We start from the raw sequence: 22,843 nt of genomic DNA, 5'->3' as shown, positions 1-22,843 counted from the left end.
TGGATCTTTCATCTTATTCCTAGCTTAAGATTCTTTCTCCCACCCTAGCTAGGTTTGCTCTGCATTAAAAAGAAAATGTTTTGAAATCAGACTGTCATTTTTTAAAAATAAGAGTTTATTTGAGCTAAACAGAGGAATGTGATTTCTGTTCATACTTGGAAGCAAGGTCTCAACGGACTGATTGTTAGGAAATGTTTGTAGTTTTATGTACTGCTTTAGTTGTACATTCAACTGTTGCTGTATGTTGCAGTTACATAGACTTTTTTCTATTTCAGAGCAATAGTGTGGTTACAGAACCGACGTGAAGCCACTGTGGAAAGAACAAGGACCACAAGTAGTGTTAGGCGAGATGATCCTGGAGAGTTTCGAGTTGGTCGTCTCAAGCATGAGAGAGTAAAAGTTCCACGTGGTGAATCGCTGATGGAATGGGCTGAGAACGTCATGCAAATACATGCAGACCGGAAATCAGTTCTTGAGGTATCTCATATAAAATTTGTTTGTGTGCAGGAGTAACAGAGAACCAGCCAGTCTGTTCTGTTTGGATAGAAGTAAAGAGGAATTTCTCTCCCCTTTCTCCAAAGGCCTCATCCTTTCATAAGAGGATGTCAGCTCACCATAGGGGTCAGGATCTTGTGATTTAACGAGCAACAGAGATCTTCACTCTTGAGATGGGAAGGTGGATCATCTATTTGTTAACAAAACCTGGACCAAATAATAGTACTCACCAAGGATTCTTTTTGATACCTAAATGTTACCTTTATATTAAACTAGGCTATTAGATAGGTATCTCTATTTTTGGAGCACACTGTTTTATAATATTGTTTCACTTAATTTGTGCTTGGTACTATAAAATTGGTCTATATTGAGAGATAACAAATGGCAGTATGAAGTTCAATACATTTACGATAGAGATGCTATTGTGGGCATTGTTGATTATATGTTACATACATATTATTTCTTTTATGAGAGAATATCATGGAGAAATATCATGAAGAAATATCTCTCCTGTCAACAGATTTGAACCAGCTGGTTTATCTTTTGGATCACAGACTGATCACAACAAATATATCTCTAGAAAATATATAAGGCTTGTACTTTCTATCATTATATTGTTCTAACCTTATTTACTTAGTTTTACTTTGCACTGTGTGTTTTTGTAGGCTGCCATAAAGCATTTTTGAACCGGTAGAATATGGATAAAACCTTTAAAGTGATTGCCTAAAGTCAGAAATAAGTGGAAAAGTTTAGGTTTTGGTGTTAGATAGACACATACAGATTTGTATACCATTTCCTTGAGCAAATGATTTAATCTCTTTATCTGAAATTTGGTTTCCTTCGTTGTAAAAAGGAGATGATATAGTAGTCCACCCATATCCAAGGTTTCACTTTTCATGGTTTCAGTTATCCTTGGTTAATAGCGATCTGACATTATTAAATGAAAAATTTCAGAAATAAACAATTTATAACTTTGAAATTGCCCTCATTCTGAGCTTGATGCAATATTATGCTGTCTGTGAATCATCCCATTGTTTGGTTTATCCATGCTGTATAGGCTACCTGCCTGTTAGTCACTTAGAAGCTATCTCTTGAGAAAGACACATTCACATAACTTTTATTATAGTATATTGTTTTATTACTGTTTAATCTTTTATTGTGCTTACAAATTAAACTTTCCATAGGTAGGTTATATATAGAAAAAAATATAGTATATATAGGGTTTGGTACTATTCATGGTTTAAGGCACCCACTTGGAACATATTCCCCCAGGGATAGAGAGAAATTACTGCAATCTATTTTGTAGGGTTGTTGAGAGAAGTAAATTTATGAATGCTCACCATAACATTTAAATGTAGTAGTGTACAATAAACATGAAAAAAACTTCCATGTTGCTTATACTGCTGCTATAAAACAGGTATATTACTGGATTGGAAATGACTAATTTTGGCAAGAATGGGATCATTTAAGCTCACTTCTCCCTATAATGTTTTTGTTCATATTTTAGGTTGAATTTTTAGGAGAAGAAGGAACTGGCTTGGGACCCACATTAGAGTTTTATGCTCTAGTGGCAGCAGAATTCCAGAGAACTGACTTGGGAACTTGGCTCTGTGATGATAACTTTCCAGATGATGAATCTCGCCAGGTAAGATTTATTTCATTTTATAATTTGATTTGTGATTTTCCTTTTAGAAAATGTTACAATAAGTTATTCTCTTAAAACATAAGCTGGGTTTTTTTATCTTAATTTATTACTCAATAATCTTGTTATTCCTAATGTTTTTAAAGGATAATATTTAGTCACAAAAAATAATTTAATAAAATTTATATATACTTTTAGATAGCTAAATTGAAGATGTTTACTACTTATAGATCTTTAATTTTATTTACATTTCTCCCTCTAAAAAATTAGGTTGATCTTGGAGGTGGGTTGAAACCTCCTGGATACTATGTGCAGAGATCATGCGGACTGTTCACGGCACCATTTCCACAAGATAGTGATGAACTTGAAAGGATCACAAAGCTCTTTCATTTCCTTGGAATTTTCTTGGCCAAATGCATTCAAGACAATAGACTTGTGGACTTACCTATTTCCAAACCCTTCTTTAAACTTATGTGTATGGGTGACATTAAAAGCAATATCAGTAAACTGATTTATGAGTCACGAGGTGATCGAGACTTACACTGTACTGAGAGTCAGTCTGAAGCTTCTACAGAAGAAGGTCATGATTCACTCTCTGTAGGAAGCTTTGAAGAGGATTCAAAATCAGAGTTTATTCTGGATCCTCCCAAACCCAAACCCCCAGCTTGGTTTAATGGAATTTTAACTTGGGAAGACTTTGAACTAGTAAACCCACACAGAGCCAGATTTTTAAAAGAAATTAAAGACCTTGCTATCAAGAGGCGCCAGATTCTAAGCAACAAAGCTCTTTCTGAAGATGAGAAGAACACAAAATTACAGGAATTAGTGCTGAAAAATCCATCAGGATCTGGGCCTCCACTTAGTATAGAGGATTTAGGGTAAGTTTTATATAAACATTCTTCAACCTAAGTTCTAAAGCTTTTTTTTTTTTTTGTCCCCACTAATTTGCACTATATGAGTAAGCCTGTTAAGAACAATAATATGCTATAGGAAATATTGATTATTGATTTGAACCTTTGATTTGCTATATCAGTAGACCTCTGAAAGATTATCTGATTTGTCAAATGTGACAAATGTATCTTCTGTGAAAAAAGTCCAAAGCCAAAAATATTTTGACAAATTTATTAGCTAATTAAAATTTAAATAATTATTAGCTACTTGGCAAAGCTCAAAGTAGCTTGCTTTGTGAGTAAGCCTTTTCCCCAGTGGCTGCATTAACTAACATGCTGCAGGTCTTCTCTCTCTCTCTCTCTCTCTCTCTCTCTCTCTCTCTCTCTCTCTCTCTATATATATATATATATATATATATATATAAATAAAATTATTCTAGCCTTGGTATATTTTATTACGATTTTGGGTTGACTACAAGGCTTGCTTTTCTCCCTCCTTCCCTCCCTCCCTCCTTCCCTCCCTCATATTCAGGGTATGATGGGGGGTGGTACAGCATGAATAAAATTAGTGAAGCAATAGTTCCTTCCTGCAAAAGAACAATTAAAAAATCTTATAAACATGTCATAATTCACTGCAAAAAATGTTTAGTTCATTCATTTCGTGCCATACGGGGAAAATGAAATATGGAAAGGTGGTGGTTTTATGCAATTTTTGCAAAGCCAGGTTTGGGAACAGGTTTGACTTAATGGTTTTTGTGTACAGGGTTTGCATTTATAAGTGCTACATACTTAATATCTAAGCTAAGTACAGTGATGTTGTTGCTTGAGAAGTTGGGGTTCAGGGTTTTGGCAGTGATGTTATAAAAATTAAATACCAGAGGTAGACACGTTATTCTAATCCTTATTTGTCCTTACAGTTTAAATTTCCAGTTTTGCCCTTCCTCAAGAATATATGGTTTTACAGCTGTGGATCTCAAGCCAAGTGGTGAAGATGAGGTAAAAATTTTGCTTTTGATACTGTTTTTAAAATCCAGCTGAGGATATGTTTTTATTTTATTTTTTTTCAAATATATTTTTATTGATTTCAGAGAGGAAGGGAGAGGGAGAGGGGGAGAGAGAGAGAAACATCAATGATGAAAGACAGTCATTCATTGATCAGTTGCCTACTGCATGCCCTATAATGGGGATCAGCTTACAACTGGTCATGTGCCCTAACTCGGAATTGAACCGTGACCTCCTGGTTCATAGGTCAACACTCAACCACTGAACCACACTGGCTGGGCTGTTTTTATTTATTTTAGAGAGAAAGGAAAGGAGAGGGAGAGAGAGAAACATCGATGAGAGAAACATCGGTTGGCTGCCTCCTGCACACTCCCTGCTGTGGATTGAGTCTGCAACCTGGCCATATGCCTTAATCGGGAATCGAACCAGCAACCTGGTACATGGGTTGACACTCAACAGCTGAATCCCACAGGCTGGGGCTGATACAGTTTTATGTTCAGAATCATCCTCTTACTGAAGCCAGTTGTACTGGATGCTACTGAAATTTTCCTAGATATTAACCATAATGTTGGCAAATTTTCCTTTGCAGATGATAACAATGGATAATGCAGAAGAATACGTCGATTTGATGTTTGACTTTTGTATGCATACGGGTATTCAGAAGCAGATGGAAGCCTTTAGAGGTAATTTTTAAGTCTCTTTAGCTTAATCCTTCTCCTTTTACTTTGAGAGAGTTGAAATTAAGGCATGTCTGTGGTCAAGAATTGCTGGTAATCTCCAGATATGGCCTCTAGTTTTTGTCTTCCAGATGGTTAGATCCTGCACAGGACTTAGAACAGGTTGGAACATTTGCAAGATGTAGCATACCCTCAGCTGGCTCCATTTCTTCATTTGTTAGTGATCATAAGGTTGCATTCTTTCCACATTACATGAACCAGGATGAATTAAACCATGTTAGTTCTTCTGGTTGAAGATTAAAGCAAAATATATATTAGACTGTTTTCAAAACTTACTGGTTTTGAAAATGGGAGGGAATATAGCTTTGGTTGTCTTGTATGACACAATGGGAAATTTTTAGAATTTGGTTACTGACCATAGTGACTGAATATTCTCCCTGTTCATATTATTAAGCAGAGATTTTTGTATTTTAATTCTAACACAGTTTTGACAAGCTATCTTAATTTATATTTTCAAAAATTTATAATTTGATTTGAAATTTGGTATTTTAAAATTATAATTTAGAAACTGAATTGTGTATTTTGTTTGTTTGCTGTGTACATAATGTAGATGGATTTAATAAAGTTTTTCCAATGGAGAAATTAAGTTCCTTCAGCCATGAAGAAGTCCAAATGATTCTTTGTGGAAACCAGTCGCCATCCTGGGCAGCAGAGGATATTATCAATTATACTGAGCCTAAGTTGGGTTATACACGTGATAGGTATGTGTTGGTTATTTTCTAAAATAAAATTATTTATGTCCCCAAATCATATGGTAGATGATCTCTAAAGAACTTTGACTCAGTGAATTATATCTATGCTAATAAAAGGATAATATGCTAATTAGACTGGATGTCCTTCCAGACAAAGCCATGGTGGTGGGGCTGAGGCAGAGGCAGTTAGGGGCAAACAGGCTGGCAGGGGAGAGCAGTTAGGACAGTGGTCGGCAAACTCATTAGTCAACAGAGCAGCAAACTGCGGTTCACGAGCCGCATGTGGCTCACAAGCCGCACGTGGCTCCCGAGCCGCGGTTTGCCGACCACTGAGTTAGGAGGATCGGGCTGGCAGGGGAGAGCAGTTAGAGGTTCAGGCTGGCAGGTAGGTGAGCTGTTAGGAGCCAGTGGTCCCGGATTGCAAGAGGGATGTCCCCCGAGGGGTCCTAGATTGGAGAGGGTGCAGGCCGGGCTAAGGGGACCCCCCCCCCCCTTGCACAAATTTTGTGCACCAGGCCTCTAGTTTATAAAGTAAGTAAGAAAAGCAGTTAAGACTCACCATTACCAAGATGGGTATCCATGAATGAGTTTACACAAAAAGACAGTTGAGTCTTGGCTAATGTTAAGATTCCTTTTCTCACCCTGTTTTAATTGTTCATTATTTTAAAAATTGGGTAAAATGTAAACCTTTAGACTTTATTGCTTTTATATTAACTTTTATTTTCAAATAATTTCAGACTTATAGAATAGTTGAAAGAATTCCCCACTTTAATACTTTTCTGTATTTCTTTATATTCTGCTTTATATATACACACACACACACACATATGCATAATAAACCTGTGTACTGGTATATGTATAGACACACACATGCACTATTTTTTCTGAACCATTGGAGAATATGTTGCATATATCATGTCCCTTCACTCTAATACTTTAGTGTACATTTCCTGAGAATATGGATATTCTCGCATGTATGCAATTACTACTAGCTAGCAAATTCAAGGTGCTGCTATACTATTAACTGATCTATCATCCATATTCTAGTAATGTACTCAATAGCACTCCCGTCAGCCCTGTACCTCCTGTATCAGGAAATTGCATTTTGTTGTGATAGGTTTTTAATCTAGAACAGTTCCTCAACTAATTTTTTTCATATCACTGACATTTTAAGACTACAAAGTCTTATAGTACTTTTTTAAAAAAAACTTCCCAAACTAATGTAAATCAGAGAATATTATGAATTATTTTAAACTAAATGACATTGCTTACCTAGCATTTTTTAAAGTAAACATTTTATTGAAGTGTAACAGAAGTGCACAAATTGCATGTATTGCCTGGAGAATTTTCACAAAATAAACCCAACTGTAGAAATGGCACCCAAAATAAGAAAACACTCCAGAAATCCCTTCTCTATCATATTATTCTCTAGTCATTAAATCACTATTCCTATTTATTCATCGTGCTTGCTTTTGAACTTTAATAAATGAAATCTTGCAGATATATATTCTTTAAGATATGTTTTCTTTTCATTTAACATGATCATGAAATTCATCCATGTTTTGGTCTACTATAGTGGTAGTTTATTTCACTGTAACATGAATGGATTATTTCAGATCCACTTTGATAATTTAGGCATATTTGGATAAGTTCTGCAAGTGTATTTTGAGCTTTTCTGATTTGCTGACTTTATTATGTGTTTGATTCCTATACTCCATCATTGTTTCAGTTCTTACTGAGTCCAAGAGAGTCTTGAAGGATATTTTTAAAGTAGTTTGTGTCAGTTCATCTCATATACCTAAGAGTTTCTGGACAGTGCTATTTTGTGGATATTGTTTTTTTTGGGGTTATTGCTGGCTTACAAATACTGATAGTGTTTTTCATTTAAATCAGCTGTCAAATTAGTATAACTATACTTTTCTCCCTTTAGCCCTGGTTTTCTGAGGTTTGTGAGGGTTTTATGTGGCATGTCTTCAGATGAAAGGAAAGCATTCCTGCAGTTTACCACTGGTTGTTCAACTCTACCCCCAGGTGGACTGGCTAACCTGCATCCCAGACTCACGGTCGTACGCAAGGTACAAACTCTAGTTAATGGGGAATCCAGTTAATTACTTAAGGATTGAAAGAAAAATACTCAAAAGCATGATCTTTTGTTATTTTCAATTTTCTGTCTGTAGGTTGATGCTACTGATGCAAGCTATCCATCAGTGAATACATGTGTGCATTATCTAAAGTTGCCGGAATATTCTTCGGAAGAAATCATGAGAGAGCGCCTCCTAGCTGCTACAATGGAAAAAGGCTTTCATCTCAATTGAGCTTTGAAGTGCAATGGGAGACATCAGAGACTTTAAAATACTAGTGAAGCCTCTTGTGTTTGTGTGAAGAGAAGTATATGATCCTCCACGCTAATGACACTTGCCTTTTTTTCCACCATTAAGGCTTTAAAAACGTGGAATAAGTTTGTTAGCTGCTAATGACAAAACAAATCCTTTAACTACCCAGCCAGCAAGTACATAGCACAGAACACTGTGTTGCTGCAAGGGCTTATGTGACTGGAATAAGGTGGTCCTACTTGACTGTTCCAAAGAGCAGCTTCTGAGATCTTCAGTGTTCACTGGTAAATTTCTAACAGTGTATTTGTGTAAAGTTTGTCATTTCGTACTTCAAACACTACAGTTGCCATCACTGATCTCTGTTTGGCTGGCTTTTAAGCTACTTGGTCAAAAATCCTTCTTCCTTAAAACATAGGGAGTTAATGAGCATTCAAGCTTTTTTTCTCTCCCCATTTTAATGATGCCTGCACTATCAGAGTATTCTAGTGTTCTCTCTTCGTTTGGCATATAATCATGCACAACCTTTTATTTCTTTGAGGTGGGAGTATATTTTTATTTCCTATATGCCATACTATAAAGATCAAATTCTTAAGTGTGTCTGTGAGTTCAAAAATGAAGATATATCAAGGGGAAAAATTTAAAAAACACTGGTCTAGATGCCAGGCACACTTAAAGTGAATTTTACTTTTGGTTGTATTTTCTTTGTATATTATAAACATTTATTTAACTTGTTGGAGTTTGAAGTAAAAAATTTCCAAAATGTATGCTCAATAATAATCATTAAAATGTTTGCAGCATATAAAACTGTGTCATGTGACTATTTTACTACAACCACCAGACCTGAGAGCTTAACCAGATACTTTTCATTTTGAATCATTGAGATTTCGTGTTTTTTTTTAAATTATTACATGAAGAAATGTATTTTTCTATACATTCTTACTGAACTGGAAAGCTAGAAATATGTTCACATGCTTAATTGTGATCCAACTGTTGTATTCTGTGTTAAAAGTATTCTTTAGCTAAAAATGGCCCATTTATTTCTGTTAACTTGTATCTGCAGGGATGTGTAAATCTAAGATGCAAGATTGATTTTTTAATATTGTGTTAGTGTCAAAAGAAACCACCAGGATACTGCTATTTTCTGGTGTGTTGTTTTTTGTTTTGTTGCTGTTAGTTTGATTTTTTTTTAAATTGATTTTTAGAGATGGTTGCCTCCCGTAGGGGCCCAGACTGGAGATCAAATCTGCAACCTAGGTACGTGCCCTGACTGAGAATTGAACCAGTGACTTTCCGGTGCACAGGATTCTCCAACCAAATGAGTGGCTCGGCCACAGCATTATTTTCTAGTTTTAAAGAAGGAGCTCTTATTTACGTTTTCCAAACTCCTCTGGTTTATCACATCTGTGCATTTAGGTGAAGGAAATGTTGCTAGGCTTGATTTAGCCAAGTAACTTTTTTAGGAGTGAAAAGGATTTTTTGGAATTGCCCATTTATTTACCTGTTTAAAAGGTATGTTCCCTTTCTACATTAGAAGAGATATCTCTCACTATAGTTAATCTTTTGAGTACTGTTTTTATTCTCTGCATGAGAATGTTGTAACTATGTAATCAGAGGCATTTAAATAATTTACCTTATTGTTAGCTTCACAGTTGTCTGTGAGAATAAAAGTTAAAATAAAACATAATAGCAATATTTAAATGTATGACCTATGCTTTCATCCAAAAACTAGTGGTGGTGATCATCTCAATAATGTCGTGGGTGCATGACAGAAACTTTATACTAGTATTAGAATTCAAATCCAGTGTATGTGTGTAGTATTGCCATTATTTATGTCTTTGAAATGTCTGTCAATAGCTAGCTTTTTCAAGACTAGCCTACCACAGGAGTCAGCAAACCATGGCATGCCGTTTGTTTTTTTAAAGCCCATGAGCTAAGCATGGTTTTAAAATTTTTAAGTGATTGAAAGAAAAAGTAAAAAGAATATTTTATAATGTGAAAATTTTATGAAATTCAAATTTATGTCCATAGGTAAACTTCTATTGGAACACAGCCATGCTTATTCATTTATGCACTACAATGGTACGTACAACAGAGACAATATGGGTCAGAAAGCCTAAAATATTTACTATCTGGCCGTTTATAGAAAAGTTTGCCAAATCCTGGGCTAGCACATTGCTAGAGCAGGTAAAACAGATGAGTCTTATAAAATGAGTAACTTTGAAATGTCAGAAGTCTTACTGCAGAAAGAAAAGTCTAAGAACAAGGTAAAGCTGACCAGAGATAAAAATTTCGTGAGTGTGAAATCACTTAAAGCTGGTACAGTTCAGCAGTTAACCTGAAGTGAGATGATAACACGACCTATAAGAAGTCACATTTCAGTTCACTTTCATGAGTCAAGTGCTATGTGGCATCTACTGGGGTCTCAACATATTCTAGGTACTTGAATATTTTTTCCTATAGTATCTGCCTGGTATATTTTTTTTAATTGTTATTCTCTAAAGGTACTAAAATCTGTGCCAAGATGTTATTCAAGTGCTATTTTGGTGTGACCCAAAAATTAATTTTGTTCACTCCCTAGTTACTTCTGATGTACCAGTTTCAACAGTTACCTCAGTGTGCTACTGATTTAAGTGCCTACCAACTAGGACAGTGTTTCCCAACTAATAATGTCTCCAAAAAACCTCTATAGCACTTGGATCTAGGCTGGGCTTTCCCAGACCTTGGCTACTTAATGCAAAGTACCCCTCACTGGTCCAGAGGTCAGAAGTGTTTATCTGCCTCCCTGAGTGGTCCAGAACAACTCAGGTTTACTTTTAGAGCTTCTTATGGACTCGATGCATGGGTCTTTAGAGATGTAAACTTCGAAATACATAAACAAATCTCGAATTTAAACAAAATCCCTCCTCCACACACGGGAGAGGAAACATCAAACTGTACTGAATGAATTATTAGTGTAGAATGTCCATTTATGTTCTTTTGCAGTAAAGTATTGTAGATGAAAGAGCTCTTGGAATTCCAATGGTTGGAATCTTAATTATATCTTAATGTACCTGTATTTCTTTTTCCTCCATTGCATCTACCCCCACCCCTCCATACACATGACCATGTTGTGTGTGTGTGTGTGTGTGTGTGTGTGTGTGTATGTACCTAAGATAGTTCTGTGTGTTCTGCTGTTGACTGAGCAGCAAAAGCATCTAGGAAGGTTGGGGCCTAGGGATTAGGGCACTACTCTTATAGCGACGTAGCAGTTTTCAGACATTCCAGGAGAAGGGGTTGAAGGAACAAGGGAGGGGGGAGGATTCCTTTCATGCCAACGTGAACAGAGATACACTTTTGAATTCCATTTTTAAACTTTGAATTAAAGTGAACTTTATTTACAGTTTAATAAGACAAATCCTTTATAATATGGCATAAAGGATAGTTGTAAGGGCTCCCTTTTTTCTTTCATAATTGAGATTTTATTGGTTGTTTTGAGGAAAAGTACGCAGACATTTCAATTTGTACACAATTCTTAACGTGTGTACCAAAAATGAAGTCTCGTGGTTGTGATTCGTTTATAAAGTTACTCCAGTGACGTTCCAGTTTAAAAATTAGAGGTTAATTTTCCTTAATAGAGTATCAATTGCCAATATCTTCAAATGTAGATATGCTGTTACATCAAAGTCCCACTAATTCACAATTTAATATTATATATACTACATCAAAATTTTGATCTTTCACAACACATTAACAAAGTTACTAGGAAAACTGGACTACCACACCGAAGATGTTACAGATGCACAAAATTCTGACAGGGAGAGCCAAGATAAAGGAGTGGTTTAATTTAGGAGACAATTCTACCAATATGGACATAGAAGTAATTTAAAATGTTCAAGACTTAGAAAATGCGTGACTGACTCCAAATTGCCACTTGGTGTGCTCTGTACTGTACGATATAAAAACTACCCCTATTTATGGAATGTTAAGCTGGCACCCAAGACAATCAAAGTCTACTATATTCAATATCCCACTATTTCCTGGTTGTACCAAAAAATAAGCCAGCAAATGATTTCACCTCTTAAAACTAAGCATTTACAGTAAAAAAAAATGAGATGAGGTGGAATTACCTTTATCAGTGGTCGGCAAACCGTGAGCCACGGTTTGCCGCTCTGTTGACTAATGAGTTTGCCGACCACTGCCCTTTATCAATGTTTCTTTCTAGGGCTACTGAAAAATTTGCATTTACAGAATAGTTGACAAAATATTCCTCTGGATTGCATAAGAAGGGAGACAGGGACCAGTGTTAAGACATGGCATATGATGGTATTCATCATACTTGGCTTCTTTTTCTCCTGCTTCATCTGAGGCTGGACTCGCCTCATTTTTAGTTTGTTTTCCGCAGGTAGATCTTTAGGTTAGTCACTTTGGCTTTTTCCCATTTCCTTCCCTTTTCCTTTTGATACACACTATTTTGTCTGCAGATTTACCCTTTCTTGTCGCCTTTTTGCAAAAGGTTTAGCCAACAACCTCTCTAATTTCCCTTTGAGCTCCTCCTTGGTTGCTCTCTTGTCAGAGCTGACCTTCCTCTTGGGCAGTAGAGCAGTGCATGCTGGGTGCCCAGGGCCGTGGTGTGCCAAGAGGTAAGGACTCTCTTTCAATGTTTAACCATTTATTTTTTGGTAGTAACATACTCTAGTTAATAACATGATGGCATTGTAATTGCCAAGTGCCCATAAAATGGATCGCACACTTTTAGAAACTGGCAAATGAAATTTAATCCTGATGTTTTCATTAGACACACAATATAGTAAAATTTTGACTTTTTAAGACTTTTTAAAAAATTTTCACATTTCAATTACAGTATTTTCAGTACAACATAGTTAGACAGTCATATCCAGAAGACAAAGTGCTATTTGTGTTTGCCAGTTCTACATGTTTATTGGCTGATAAAGAGCTGCCATACTTCCCACCTCATGGTGCTATTCCTGAATTTCATTTGCAAAGGGAAGCAGAAACCAACATTTTACTAATAAACAACAAGTGGGGAAATGTTTATGGTTAGAAAATAAAACATCTCTTTAAAATACAGTTTTGTTTTCCATTTAGGAACTATGAAAAACAACTATTTAAAATGTCTTTGTCAAGATGCCCCATTTTGCAATGTGCTCTTCCAGATTCTTTGGGCTACAGATGCTGTGAGATAATCCATGTTCTCATTTCTTCTGTTGACGATTCCTGGCAGAGCCTTTTGTTATTCAGCTTTCTGACATCTTATCAAGAATTAGTAGAGGGGCAAGAATTCTTGCCCGATTCGTTTCTACAATGCAGCCATTTAATAGCATCTCATCCAAAATGATGTGTACTTTATCCAAATTAAACATTATCTAAAGTCATATTAAGGAAATTAGTTTTAGAGTTATAAAAATGTTAACATTAAATAAATAATAACTTAGGACTCAGCCTGGAATTTTTCCAGTGCAAATTAGTCTAAGCATGAAGGTTTTTTGTTTTTTTTTTTTTACGGAATTCTTGAAATAAAATTTTAAGTTGGTGTCCATATTAGAAATTATTAACTTTATGTACACAGATACACCTAACTGGACTACAGCCATAGAAATGGAACAGCTACACCTGTTAGCCAGAGGGAGAAGGAATCCACTAAGGGCTGGAGAACATAGCAAGTGACATTTGACAAGAGCATGACTTGGCCTCAAGAAGAATGTTGTCTCATAGCAGTAATAACCATGAAGTACTGGATACACATTATGTTCCATGCATTGTGTTGGCTGTTTTACATATTATTTTAGTCTTTTCTACAACTCTATGATGTACATGTTACATATTATCCTCATTTTACACAGGAGCAAACAGGCTCAAAGCCATTGTCCAAGATCACATAGATAGTAATAGCCAGAGTGGACTTGCAGTCCAAAGTTTGGCCTTCACTGCTCTGCTTCCAGATTTCTCAAGAGGGGTCTGAGGCTATTGAGTATATGCCCTCATTCAGCCTTCAAACCTCCACCCAATAATAAATGCCTTTATGACCTTGCATTTTAAGCTCTCTTCTATGTCACAGGGCTGAAGAAAAAATAACCATTAGGAGAAATGAATGATGAAGGCAAGCAATGCAGACTCAATTCCCAAGTAGATAAAAATTCTGAATTTCAAGACAGTACCTCTTATAAATGGACCGTTCTAAAAACACTCATTTGAGAATTATGGAGTCACTTTTGTTTACTGATGTTCCTACTGGAAAGTTAGTATAGGGCATGGGGGAAGAAAAAAATATTGTTAGACTGTGATGTTTACCTAATTGGAAAGAGCCAAATACTTCCTCCAGAAGACCCTTCATTTGAGTACCTAACTTTACTTTTGTGAAACTGGAATGAGGTGATGACAATGATTGAATGTTTATGAATTCTAAGTTTCCATCTCTATTTAAAAAGCATTATCCTGATCTGTTAAAACACCCAACAGCTGACAGATCATTTCAAGTGGACAAACTTCCAACAAATGAGTGATTAAATGCACTAAGGAAATTAGTCAATCATTGTAAAATGAATCATCACCACCTGATTTTTTCAGTAATTCCAGATGTCCAGTCTATATTGTATATGTTTAGTGAAGTACATCTATAGAGAATAAGATAACCCTCTGAATGACTTTTAAGTTTCTATTAGGCTCTGCGGTAATATCTCATTAAGCTCTGTGCAAATAGTCCTCCAGCAGAATAAACTGTTTTTCAGGAACCCATGGGAACTGTCCTTAAGTGACCCAGAAAAAAAAAAGCTTTACTCTGACATACCTATTAATAATATCTTCCAATTATATAGGTGACTGCTTTGTCTATGGCCAAATTGGAACTGAAATATTAGGCCCTTGACTCAATCCTGTTCACCAGACCCCAAAGCCAGAACTTACAAGAAGCCAGACAAAGCAGGAATGATAGTAGGTACAAAGGCAGAGTTGGGGAGCACAGGTGGCTGCATGTAAAATGGCCTGGAGAATCCCCCTGCTGTATTCACTTAGGTCAGTGGTCGGCAAACTCATTAGTCAACAGAGCCAAATATCAACAGTACGATTGAAATTTCTTTTGAGAGCCAAATTTTTTAAACTTCTAATGCCACTTCAAAATAGACTCGCCCAGGCCATGGTATTTTGTGTAAGAGCCACACTCAAGGGGCCAAAGAGGCGCATGTGGCTCGCGAGCCGCAGTTTGCCGACCACGGACTTAGGGTAATGAAAACCTTAGTGCCTTTGGGAATGCCAACTCATCCAAGATAATTTTCTTTGAGACAGAAGATCTAATTTTAATCTATTTGAATTGGTTCAGGGATCAAGCTACTCTGAAGACTTCCATCTCTGGAAAGTAGATGATCAGCAATTCAGATGTCCCCTTGAGCAACAGGCTAATTGTTTTGAAATTCAGATTAGAATGTACTGCTGAATCATTATTAACCACCGACATCCTCACATTGCAAGGACAAGGTTCTTCAGTGAGCCCGAATTTCCCAACATCCAGGAAATATGAGTTGCTCAGTGAGGTCATCTTGTATGTGGGCATGTGACTGCCTGTCTATCTGAGTATCTGGCTCAAACCGCTAATAATCATGCAGCTTTCTGGCACTATATAGGGAAACCACAGACTAAATCCTATGTGAGGCAACAGCCTGAAGGCTGATTTCCCCCTGGAATCATATGACTCCTTTAAAATAATTTAGCTATTGGTCACATCTTGATTTGGTTTATGAGCAACTTGTGCACACTGGTGAAGCCAAGAGTAATGGCATTTGGGCCAAATGCCAGGTGAGCAGGAATAAAAAAAAACAAAACCCTATATGCCAAGCCCATGGTAAAAAATGGGCACACCCACTTCAACCCTGACAGGAATAGTACAAAGCAAGAAAGGCCTAGGCCAGTGGTCGGCAAACTCATTAGTCAACAGGGCCAAATATCAACAGTACAACGATTGAAATTTCTTTTGAGAGCCACATTTTTTAAACTTAAACTTCTTCTAACGCCACTTCTTCAAAATAGACTCGCCCAGGCCGTGGTATTTTGTGGAAGAGCCACACTCAAGGGGCCAAAGAGCCGCATGTGGCTCGCGAGCCGCAGTTTGCCGACCACGGGCCTAGGCTGATCCTAACCAGTTTGGCTCAGTGGATAGAGCGTCGGCCTGCAGACTCAGGGGTCCCGGGTTCGATTCCGGTCAAGGGCATGTACTGTGGTTGCGGGCACATCCCCAGTGGGGGGTGTGCAGGAGGCAGCTGATCGATGTTTCTCTCTCATCGATGTTTCTAGCTCTCTATCCCTCTCCCTTCCTCTCTGTAAAATATCAATAAAATATGTTTAAAAAAAAATGAAACTAAGTAAAATGAGGGGAAAGATACAATTTGTGTGTCTTAGTGTGGAAATTAAATTCAAACAAGAATGCTGGAGCTCATTACATGGACCTTTGCTATTCACCAGAGGGACCCAAAGACAAACCCATCTCTACTTTTAATAAACATCTAGTCAACATGTAAGACACATCAACACAACTAGGCCAACTGTACTACATATCCTGTTACATCTGATTCACTTTAATTCTCTGAATATCTAACCTTGTAGGACTCTCCTCTCCTGTTCCGGGTGTAAGGTAACTCAGCTCAGTTACCTAGAGTCATAGCAACATCAAATATTAAGGCTGAGAACTTTAAAGCTCTTCGAGTCTAATTCTATCATTTTTAGATGAGAGGTGGTGTGACTTGTCCAACACACACAGCTAATTGGTGGTAGGACCAAAAGTGGAACTTGGGTTCTGTATTCCCAGGGAAGTGCCTATCAGCTTTCACTATCTTCCTTGAAGTCAAAAGGCAATTTCTTATTACCCTGTACAAGGAGGAAGAGATTTATTTTGAATTGCTTTAAAGGGCTTAGTTAAAATGAATGTTACATGTTGATATACAGCCTGATCTCCGGTCTCCTAAGTCAAAGGGGTCCTAGACTTAGGTCACTCACTGTTAGAGGGCATGCAGATTTTCCCAATTAATTTAAAGAGGCTTCCAAATACAGCCTGCAAATGAAGTTTATCAACATGAAGACATTTTCTATCACTAGTTAAAGGTAAATGGCTATTTCTTCAGAATATCCTGACTCTGGGCACACGTGTCTAAATGTATGTATACCAACATATACATAAAATATCTATTTGTTATAATTAGTGTAACTATGTTAGATTCAAGCCTGATGTTTTCTCAAAGGACTCTTTTATTATTGCTTTCAAGTGGTAAGCAAATTTTTGAAAGTCAACTTCCCTCCAGAGCACTCACACATACCTGGTGGGCTCCTGCCAAAGTCTGCAGGCCTGCAGTATTCTAAGCAAATCATGCTTGTTGTTGGGGCCTTGGATACTTTGATTTAAAAGGGAGAAGAATCTAATGAACAAAACAAACTGATGAACAAAATAGATCCAGAGATACAGAAGCCATGGAACAGACTGTGGCATCTCAGAGGGAAGGCTGGGGTGGGGGGATAGGTAGGGAGAGATTAACAAAAGAACGTCTATGAATATATGCATAACCATGGACACAGACAATAGTGTGGGGAAGGCCTTGTGGGGGAGGAAGGCTGGTATGGGATTAAGGGGGGTCAATGGGAAAAAAAGAGGGACATATGTAATACTTTCAATAATAAAGATAAATTTAGAAAAAATAAAAGAGAGAAGAGAAGAAAAGGAGAGCATTCTTTGCTACAAAAGGAAATGAATATGAGCCAGGCAATTTCTTTAACCCTCTGGTTTGTCATCCCTGAGACCTTATTCTGACCATGTGGAAAATTTCTGGAGATTTACACCTGGAGCCATGAAAATCCTTTCTCTCTACAAGGACCAAGCACTTTCTGCCTGTGTTATTTAAATTCTAAAAAGGTCTATCCTATATACTTAAAAGAAGTTAAATTAATATATAACAGTTATTATAACTACTACCACAGAACTGCCTTGTCTGAAATATACAAAAATCTTAAGAACTGTCTTTGCAAAAAAGGCGGGTGTTTCTGCAAAGCACCTGTACCTCTGGCTGTCATGTTCTGGTCGTTGGTCACTAGCATTCTGGATTCTAGAGTCTGCATAACTGTTTTTCTGACCGTGGCACTTACCTAATAAAGACTAGCCTGTATTTTGCCAAATGTTGTGGGAAGCTTGACTCACGGCATTGAAAAAGGATACGTCTAATTCACTCTGGAAGAGAAAAGAGTGCACGCATGAGAATGAGACATCGGGACAGAATGCACTTAGCAGAGTTAGGGCTGCTCTGGCTACACACCTGGAAGCAGTGGGAGCAGCTGCTCTGGGCACAGAAGTGCGAGAACGGAAAGGCCCTGAGTTTAGGGTTGTGATTTTTTTTTAAAAAGGGGGCTACATTTTATAGACTAGAACAGTTATCCTTAGAACATAGAGGGGATAAACTAACTCAACTTTTACAGATGATAGGCAATTTTGATAGGTTTATAAAAAACCTTAATAATGTGTATACTCTATAGTCCATCAATTTTACTCCTGGGAGTTTATCTTAAGGAAATAATTAGATAATGGCACAACAATGTGTGATAGGATATTCAGGGTAAAGCTTATAACAGCAAACTATTGAAAATTAGGGGGGCTAGTTAAAAAAATTATAGCAGATCCACAAATGATGATGCAGATACCTAAGTACTGACATATTGTTGAATAAAAAGCAAGTTATATGTATGGTACATACAGAATTATCCCATACATCCTATATAATAAAAGGCTAATATGCAAATAGACCAAACGGCAGAAGGACTGGTTGCTATGATGTGCATTGACCACCAGGGGGCAGAGGCTCAACGCAGGAGCTGCCCCCTGGTGGTCAGTGCGCTCCCATAGGGGGTGTGCCACTCAGCCAGAAGCCGGGCTCACGGCTGGTGAGCGCAGTGGTGGTGGCAGGAGCCTCTCCTGCCTCCACGTCAGTCAGACATCCCCGGAGGGTTCCTGGACTGCGAGAGGGCACAGGCTGGGCTGAGGGACCATCCCTCTTCCCCGAGTTCACTAATTTCGTGCACTGGGCCTCTAGTGTGTGTGTGTGTGTGTGTGTGTGTGTGTGTGTGTGTATATATATATATATATATATATATATATATATATATAATTGTTTTCCTGCCCATGACACTTACCTGATATATATGAAGAGTCTGAAAGGAAATTTACCAATAAACGATGGGCTTACTGATGATCTTCTCCCCTTTCTTTTGCTTGTATGTATTTTTAATTTTTTTTCAATGAACATAGATATTCATAAAGGGAGAAAACAAGCAAAGAGCCAAATACATATTTGAAAGGACTTCAGTTTGACAAAGGCAGCACTGACAACCCTGTTCCTCAGCTTTTGCAAACTGCCTCCGTTAAAGCTGATTGCACTGGCCTTTTTTTTTGAAATGTGATGCGGAGATGCTTCTTTCAGCCCAGACAGCAGCATGAGACTGATGTCCAAATTTAAGATTTGGAAACACTAAGATTAAAAATAGTCCCAGAAAGAATGTTTAAAACTCAGAAACCTAAAAATAATTTTAGATGACAAGGCATTCTCCATGAGTGGGACAGTTTCTATTTTCTTTCCCATAGTACTCTTTTCCCTCCTCTTTCTCTTCTTTTTGCTACTACTGTCATCCTAAACCTGGGTCCTCCAAGTCCTATATAATCACCAGGTTTAAATTAAATTCTAATCTTTACCTCTGTGGTTTATGTGGTTACCGACTCTCCCTAGAATTACAGCCCAATTCAGCAACATGCTATTTATGCTCAGTTACTGAATATAACAATAATAATTTTAAAACCCTTAGAAATGATAGTGCTTGCACCCACTCTTTAGTCTCCCAGTTTAAAACATTGCCAATTTGGGAAATTATATTCTTCCTGGTAGGTGTTCCCTTAAAGTGGCTAATCATGGCCAGCCCTGAATCACAGACTTTGATTTGCGCCCAGCCTGTCTTAACAGAGTGGTCCTTCGGAGCTAGAGTTCCGCTGTCCACTAGCCTCATGTGGCGATTTAAACCGAAATTAAATAAAATTAAAATTCCTCACTGACACTAATCACATTTTAAGTGTCCAAGAGCCACATGTAGCTGGCGCCTACCGCATTGGATAGTACAAGTACAGCCATTTCTATGGCTGCTGAAAAGTTCTTTTGGATATTGTTGGTTGACAGCACTCTCTCCAAACAACCAATACGAAGATGAATTTTAAAGCCAGCCTCAATGCTCTCTGTCCCCTCAAAGCCAGCATCTGGAATGGCCCGCCTCTTGCCCTCTTCCAGTTTTGGAGGCCACCAATCCCTTCCTGATGCATTAGATGCATTACCGTGTCGAAGGCCACTGGGCAGCTTCCCAGCTCCAATCTGAATTAGGAAATGGCTGACCATAAGACTCACGCGGTAAGCATGCACCGGAATCACCTGGAAAGCTTGTTAAAACACCGGCTGCTGGGCTCCAACCCAGAGTTTCTAATCCAATAGACAGGGGTGGGTCCAGAATTTTGTCTTACAAGTTCCCAGGTGATGTTTACTGGTACGCTGCTCGTCCAAGAACCACACACTGAGACCTCTGCACCAAGGCAGTGAAGACAGGCTAGATAATTGTCCCATGAAGGAGTCTGCCAAATGCTACTTCTGGCATTAGAAGGAGTTAGACTGAAGATATAACTTGTTAACATGAGTTTTGCCCTAAGTAGGCTTTAGTACACTCAGTATTACTAACTATGGATTTCACTCACTGTCTCAGAAAGAAGCAAGTTAAAAATAATTCCTTCCTAATAATTTTATTTAAAAGGAGAATGAGCCCTAGCTGGTTTGGCTCAGTGGATAGAGCGTCGACCTGTGGACTGAAGGGTCCCAGGATCGATTCCAGTCAAGGGCACATGCCCGGGTTGCAGGCTCGATCCCCAGTATGGGGAGTGCAGGAGGCAGCCGATCAATGATTCTCTCTCATCATTGATGTTTCTATCTCTCTCTCCCTCTCCCTCTCTGAAATCAATAAAAATATATTTAAAAAATAAATAAAAATAAAAGCAAAATGTAATAAACAAAACAACTTTGAAAAATCATCCTGTGCTACCTCTACTTCTCAAGAATGTCTAACCAAGGCAGAGCAAGGCCTACATAACAGAGTAAAACATCTTTACTGATTCTTTTAAAGGACTATTTCAAACTAACTACAAAGCTAAAGTCAGGAAGACAGTGTGGTATTGGCAGAAGGATAAACATACAGATAATTGGAACAGAATGAAAGTCCAGAAATAAACATTTACATTTATGGACAACTGATTTTTTAAAAATATATACATTGTTATTGATTTCAGAGAGGAAGAGATAGGGAGAGAGAGATAGAAACATCAATATGAGAGAGAATCACTGATGCACAACCTCCACTGGGGATCGAGTCCACAACCTGGGCATGTGCCCTGATAGGGAATCAAACCAGGACCTGGTTCACAGGCTGACGCTTAATCAATGAGCAACAGTCCCTGGGCAGATTTCATTCTTTTTATGGCTGAGTAATATGGCATTGTGTATATGTGTCAATCTTCTTTATCCAATCATCTATTAATGGACACTTATGTTGCTTCCATATCTTGGCTATTGTTAAAATGCTGCAATGAACATAGGGGTGCATATATCTTTTTTTTAAACAATCTTTTTTTTTTTTATATTTTATTGATTTTTTACAGAGAGGAAGGAAGAGGGATAGAGAGTTAGAAACATCGATGAGAGAGAAACATCGATCAGCTGCCTCCTGCACACCTCCCACTGGGGATGTGCCCACAACCAAGTTACGTGCCCTTGACCGGAATCGAACCTGGGACCTTTCAGTCCGCAGGCCGACGCTCTATCCACTGAGCCAAACCGGTTTTGGCAAGGGGTGCATATATCTTTTTGAATTACTGTTTGGATTTTTGTTGGATACATATTCAGAAGTGGGATTGTTGGATCATATGGTAGTTCTATTTTTAATTTTTTGAGGACCCTCCATACTGCTTTCCATAGTGGCCACACCAATCAAAATGGTAAACATGGAGTTACCATATGATCCAATAATTCCAGTCCTAAGTATATACCCAAGAGAATGAAAAAGATGATTCCACACAAAAATGTGTTCACAAATGTTCATAGCACCATTATTCATAATAGCCAAAAAGTATAAATAACCCAAATGCCCATCAACTGAAGAGTGGATAAACAAAATGTGGTATAGCCATATAGTGGAATATTATTTGGCAATAAAAAGGAAAGAATTACTAATACATGTTACAACACTGATGAATGTTGAAAATGTTAAGTTAAAAAAAAGCCAGTCACAAAAGACCACATATTGTACAGTTCTATTCAGGAATTTGCATGTCATTCTTGTGTGGGGGTCATGTTAATCTTCTCCGTACAAATCTATTTATATAAAATGTCTAGAACAGGTAAATTATAGAATAGGTAAACTAACAGAGACAGAAAGTAGATTACTGACTACCTAGGGCCTAGAGCAGGCGGAGACAGATAAGTGGGAGGGAAATGCTAAGGAGTATTGTGCTTCTTTTTGGGGTGATGTAATACTCTAAAATTGATTGTGGTGATGGTTGCACAACTCTGTATACCAGATAACATAAATACTAAAAATTATATATTTAAGAGGGTGAATTGTATAGTATGTAAATTATATTTCAATATAGCTGTTTTTGTTTTTTTAAGTAGAACTGTTGGAAAGGAACTCATGTATTCCTTAAGAGGAGTTGGTTTTGATCGTCAAAGCAAGAGTTTAATTTAATTTAATTTCCATGACTTTTACAAGGCGAAGCACAAGAAAGAAAGAGAGAGCAAATTAGATAGCAAAGTCTCTTAACTGAGAAATACATAAAACGTTCTTAGTCTTGTAGAAATGGTTCTTTATAAAGAACTACTAGTAGGTTCAGAACACTCTGCATGAGCCAGAAGGAAAGGTAAAGAAAAGGTGCCATCATTTGAGTTTTAACGTTTACATATTAAGGCTCTATATTAACACATGTTCTTGATATAGAACCATTTCTGGAAAA

General features: G+C 37.5%; 2 protein-coding genes across 8 annotated transcripts in view; one reads left to right on the top strand and one right to left on the bottom strand.

The window, feature by feature from the left end:
- HECTD1 (HECT domain E3 ubiquitin protein ligase 1) overlaps nucleotides 1–9,491 on the top strand; it is a 101,732-nt gene extending 92,241 nt beyond the window's left edge. For all 4 annotated transcript variants that reach the window (XM_080643065.1, XM_080643067.1, XM_080643066.1 and 1 more), the window contains 8 exons: nucleotides 276–477; nucleotides 2,003–2,140; nucleotides 2,408–3,015; nucleotides 3,945–4,023; nucleotides 4,619–4,712; nucleotides 5,317–5,467; nucleotides 7,389–7,533; nucleotides 7,636–9,491. In XM_080643065.1, the coding sequence (XP_080499191.1) occupies nucleotides 276–477; nucleotides 2,003–2,140; nucleotides 2,408–3,015; nucleotides 3,945–4,023; nucleotides 4,619–4,712; nucleotides 5,317–5,467; nucleotides 7,389–7,533; nucleotides 7,636–7,773 (1,555 nt within the window). In that variant the 3' untranslated portion in view covers nucleotides 7,774–9,491. The remainder of the gene's footprint in view (nucleotides 1–275; nucleotides 478–2,002; nucleotides 2,141–2,407; nucleotides 3,016–3,944; nucleotides 4,024–4,618; nucleotides 4,713–5,316; nucleotides 5,468–7,388; nucleotides 7,534–7,635) is intronic.
- Nucleotides 1–22,843, bottom strand: part of AP4S1 (adaptor related protein complex 4 subunit sigma 1) — a 68,619-nt gene that overhangs the window by 8,873 nt on the left and 36,903 nt on the right. Inside the window, exons 5-6 of one of the 4 annotated variants that reach the window (XM_080643118.1) lie at nucleotides 17,978–18,098; nucleotides 11,140–13,154 (exon numbers count right to left, since the gene is read on the bottom strand). In XM_080643118.1, coding sequence (XP_080499244.1) covers nucleotides 17,985–18,098 — 114 coding nt within the window. In that variant the 3' untranslated portion in view covers nucleotides 11,140–13,154; nucleotides 17,978–17,984. Of the gene's footprint in view, nucleotides 1–11,139; nucleotides 13,155–17,087; nucleotides 17,163–17,907; nucleotides 18,099–22,843 lie in introns of those variants that run through there. The other 3 variants (XM_080643117.1, XM_080643119.1, XM_080643120.1) reach the window with 3 other exon arrangements.

The sequence above is a fragment of the Plecotus auritus genome (assembly GCF_963455305.1).
Source record: "Plecotus auritus genome assembly, chromosome: 1".
In the NCBI taxonomy this organism is placed as follows: Eukaryota; Metazoa; Chordata; class Mammalia; order Chiroptera; family Vespertilionidae; genus Plecotus; species Plecotus auritus.
The sequence above is the reverse complement of the archived record's forward strand: the minus strand, read 5'-3'. Positions and strand labels throughout refer to the sequence as shown.